The sequence below is a fragment of the Cynoglossus semilaevis genome, chromosome 8 (assembly GCF_000523025.1).
Source record: "Cynoglossus semilaevis isolate Cse_v1.0 chromosome 8, Cse_v1.0, whole genome shotgun sequence".
NCBI lineage: Eukaryota > Metazoa > Chordata > Actinopteri > Pleuronectiformes > Cynoglossidae > Cynoglossus > Cynoglossus semilaevis.
The window spans coordinates 29,195,088-29,198,576 of NC_024314.1; the positions used below are offsets into that span (position 1 = coordinate 29,195,088).

At 47.7% G+C, this 3,489-nt stretch overlaps 1 protein-coding gene across 1 annotated transcript in view; it reads left to right on the forward strand.

Moving 5' to 3' along the window:
• LOC103383062 (potassium voltage-gated channel subfamily C member 2-like) overlaps positions 1-3,483 on the forward strand; it is a 22,399-nt gene extending 18,916 nt beyond the window's left edge. Inside the window, exons 4-5 of the mRNA XM_025057186.1 lie at positions 190-360; positions 2,676-3,483. Of these exons, the coding sequence (XP_024912954.1) occupies positions 190-360; positions 2,676-2,812 (308 nt within the window). The 3' untranslated portion in view covers positions 2,813-3,483. The remainder of the gene's footprint in view (positions 1-189; positions 361-2,675) is intronic.
• The last annotated feature ends 6 nt before the right edge of the window (positions 3,484-3,489 follow it).

Below are 3,489 nucleotides of genomic sequence, written 5' to 3' on the forward strand. Positions count from 1 at the left end.
TCCTTCCTTCCTTCCGTCCTTCCTTCCTTCCTTCCTTCCTTCCTTCCTTCCTTCCTTCCTTCCTTCCTTCCTTCCTTCCCTCCTTCCCTCCTTCTTTCCTTCCTTCCTGCCTTCCTTCCCTCCTTCTTTCCTTCCTTCCTTCCTTCCTTCCTTCTGTCCTTCCCTCCTTCCTTCCTTCCCTCCCTGCAGTACTGTCAGCAGACTGTAGTGGGGGCAGTGACCTGACCATGTCCCCAGAGGAGAGGGTCCCGATGCGTCGGTCCAGCACCAGGGAACAGGACCGTCGGATTGGTGGTACGTGTTTCCTGCTCACTGCCAGTGACTTCACTTGTCCTGCAGATGGCGGCATACGGAAAACAGGTACAAAAAACTTTTTTTTTTTTACATTGTTGAAAAAGTCGTTCATTAAGTGTTTTGTTCTATTTGTTTAAAATATTTTTGGAGTAACTTCATGTCAGATCTGAGGTGTTTGAAGTCCAAACTCCTCCCTGTCCTCAGTGACTGGGACGTCCTCATCCTTGGACGAGGGGGGGCTGTTTGTTCAGGCCTAGCCTGATGAGGTAATGTACCCTGAGGAGGGGCTTTTGTGGCACAATGCTAAACGTCAGTGGTGACAATTCTGAGGGTAGATGGCGCTCACGCTCAGCGGACTCAGAACTGTGGCCTATGTTAGAATTTATTTGCGTTTTCCTTTGACCTGGAAACACGTGAATAAATGTTGATGCAGTGTCTGGACCAGCTGTGGGTCACCTGCACTTCCCTAGTAAACCACCGGGGGTATCATCGTCCTCAAAGGTGATGATACGACAACAAACCTCCAGGTTTCATTACTTTTGGCTTCAAATATGAAAAAGTCTGACTGCATATTTGTACCCCCGACCCCGCGACCCCTGTCCCCGACCCCTGACCCCCCATCTTAAAGCAGTGGTTAAAGGAGTTTCTTGAGCTGTAGATTTAAATTGACCATTACATTTTATTTCCCATATTTTTTTTAAATACCAACTTTTCTTCAACAAAATCTTCTGGACTGTTCCTTCCGTACCAGGTGACGACCTGGTGCCGTGGTTTTGTCCTGAAATCAGTTTATTTCAAATGTTCTTTTCAGTTTTTGTGTGAAATCAGACGGAGACACCAGTCTGAACTGACCAGTGTTGACCCCCTGATGTCCCTGCTGGTCACTCGTATTCACTGCAGGACCAGTGACACCTGGTTAGGCTGATGGTCCGGTTCTAATGAGAGGAAATGTCTTCTGTTCTTGTCCGGCCTGAGAAGCTGCTGATGCTAATCTGTCACCACATCATTCAGCAGCAGCAGCAGCAGCAGCAGCAGCAACAGCAGCAGCAGCAACTGGGCCTGGACTCACTCTGCTGCATGTGTCCCATAGTCACCACACTGGTACTAATCCCACTGGTACTAATGCATGAAACATCAAACGTCCTCCTCAGCCACTGCCACCTGTGGGCGTGGACCCTCTGCTGCCCTCTGCTGCCCTCTGCTTTGCTGCTGCCACTGCTGCTGCTCCACCACAGCAGCATGTGTTGATGAGACCGTGCTCCCATTGGCTGTTTGATGTCAGTCTCCACAGCAGCTGATTGGCTCTTGTTGGCTGTTAAAGCTTGTTTCTAATTTAATTTTTTGTCTGCATGGACCAGGAGCAGCAGGTTGGACTGAAATGTTGCCGTCGTTTGTTGTTCACATTAGAAACACCATCAAACAGAAATGTTACATGGAGTGAATGTAATTAAAGCTAACGATCTTCTAGTTTTAATTTACTTAAATTCACTGACTGTCCGTTTAGTTGAACACAAGACTGATGTACTGGCAGGAATTGAAGAAAGATACAGATGAAGATCTGCTTCAGTCTCTCAGTTTTTATTTTAGTTTTTTTAGAGCAGTTCAGTACAGTTCAGTACAGTACAGTACAGTTCAGTACAGTACAGTTCAGTTCAGTACAGGTCAGTTCAGTTCAGTACAGTACAGTTCAGTTCAGTTCAGTACAATACAGTTCAGTTCAGTACAGTACAGTACCGTACAGTACAGTACAGTACAGTTCAGTTCAGTACAGTTCAGTTCAGTACAGTACAGTACAGTTCAGTACAGTACAGTTCAGTTCAGTTCAGTTCAGTACAATACAGTTCAGTTCAGTACAGTACAGTACCGTACAGTACAGTACAGTACAGTTCAGTACAGTTCAGTTCAGTACAGTACAGTTCAGTACAGTACAGTTCAGTACAGTTCAGTACAGTACAGTTCAGTACAGTTCAGTACAGTACAGTTCAGTACAGTTCAGTACAGTACAGTTCAGTTCAGTACAGTACAGTTCAGTACAGTTCAGTTCAGTACAGTACAGTACCGTACAGTACAGTACAGTACAGTTCAGTACAGTTCAGTACAGTACAGTTCAGTTCAGTACAGTACAGTACAGTTCAGTTCAGTACAGGTCAGTTCAGTTCAGTACAGTACAGTTCAGTACAGTACAGTACAGTACAGTACAGCTCACTGAATGTTGTCCGTTGCTCTGTCTCACTCCTGTCTCCTGTCTCTGTTCGCTGGTCTGGCTTGGACTTGGACCGTTGCCTGCCTGTGTGTGTTCATGTCCTGCACCTGCACCTGCACCTGCACCTGCACCACCTCCACTGCCCCCCCCTCCATGTCGCCCCCCCCCTCATCTGAAGGATATGAGAAATCCCGGAGCCTGAACAACATAGCGGGCGTGACTGGTAACACCCTGAGGTTGTCTCCCGTGACCTCGCCCTACGGATCACCCTGCCCACTGAGACGGTCTCGCTCCCCAATCCCCTCCATCCTGTGAGCTGCCCCAGTCTCTGGGTCCTGCCCCCCCGTCCTACCCCCCACCTTGACTCTGAAACTAACCAGCTTGTTTGGGTGTTGACCCTGCCGTGATGTAGATGCACAGTACTTGGACTAGTATTTGGACTAGTACTTGGACCAGTACTTGGACTAGTACTTGGACCAGTATTTGGACTAGTACTGACGTAGTCCTGTAGCTGAGACTGATGTTTGTAGCTCACTCCAACCAGCTAGCATCTGAGCTTAGCTTAGCTCACAGCCTTGAAGGTCCAGTGTGTACCATCAGTGAATCACGACTGGTCCCAACAGGAAGTCAACAGTCTGTCAATCAGGTTCGATCCGTCCTTTCCAGAAAACTGATCTGACCTTCAGCTGAAGTTCCACCGTACCATCGCTCCATCACTAATGAGTACCAATGGTGTAGTGTGAACGATGGTCCTTAAACCCCCCTCAGAGACCAGCCTTGGTAGGACTGAAGAACATTCTAGAACCGCTCCAGGTGTCTGTGAGGAACTCACTGGACCTTCAACAAACCTCTCTTTTGTCTCTCGGACGACGGCGACTTCAGATGAAAACAGCCATACGATTTATCAAAGGAAGACGGAAAAAAACCGTCAGGGAGCGACGCTGTGTTTAGACAAACCATTAACACGTGGTGCTTCCAAAAATAGACACAGA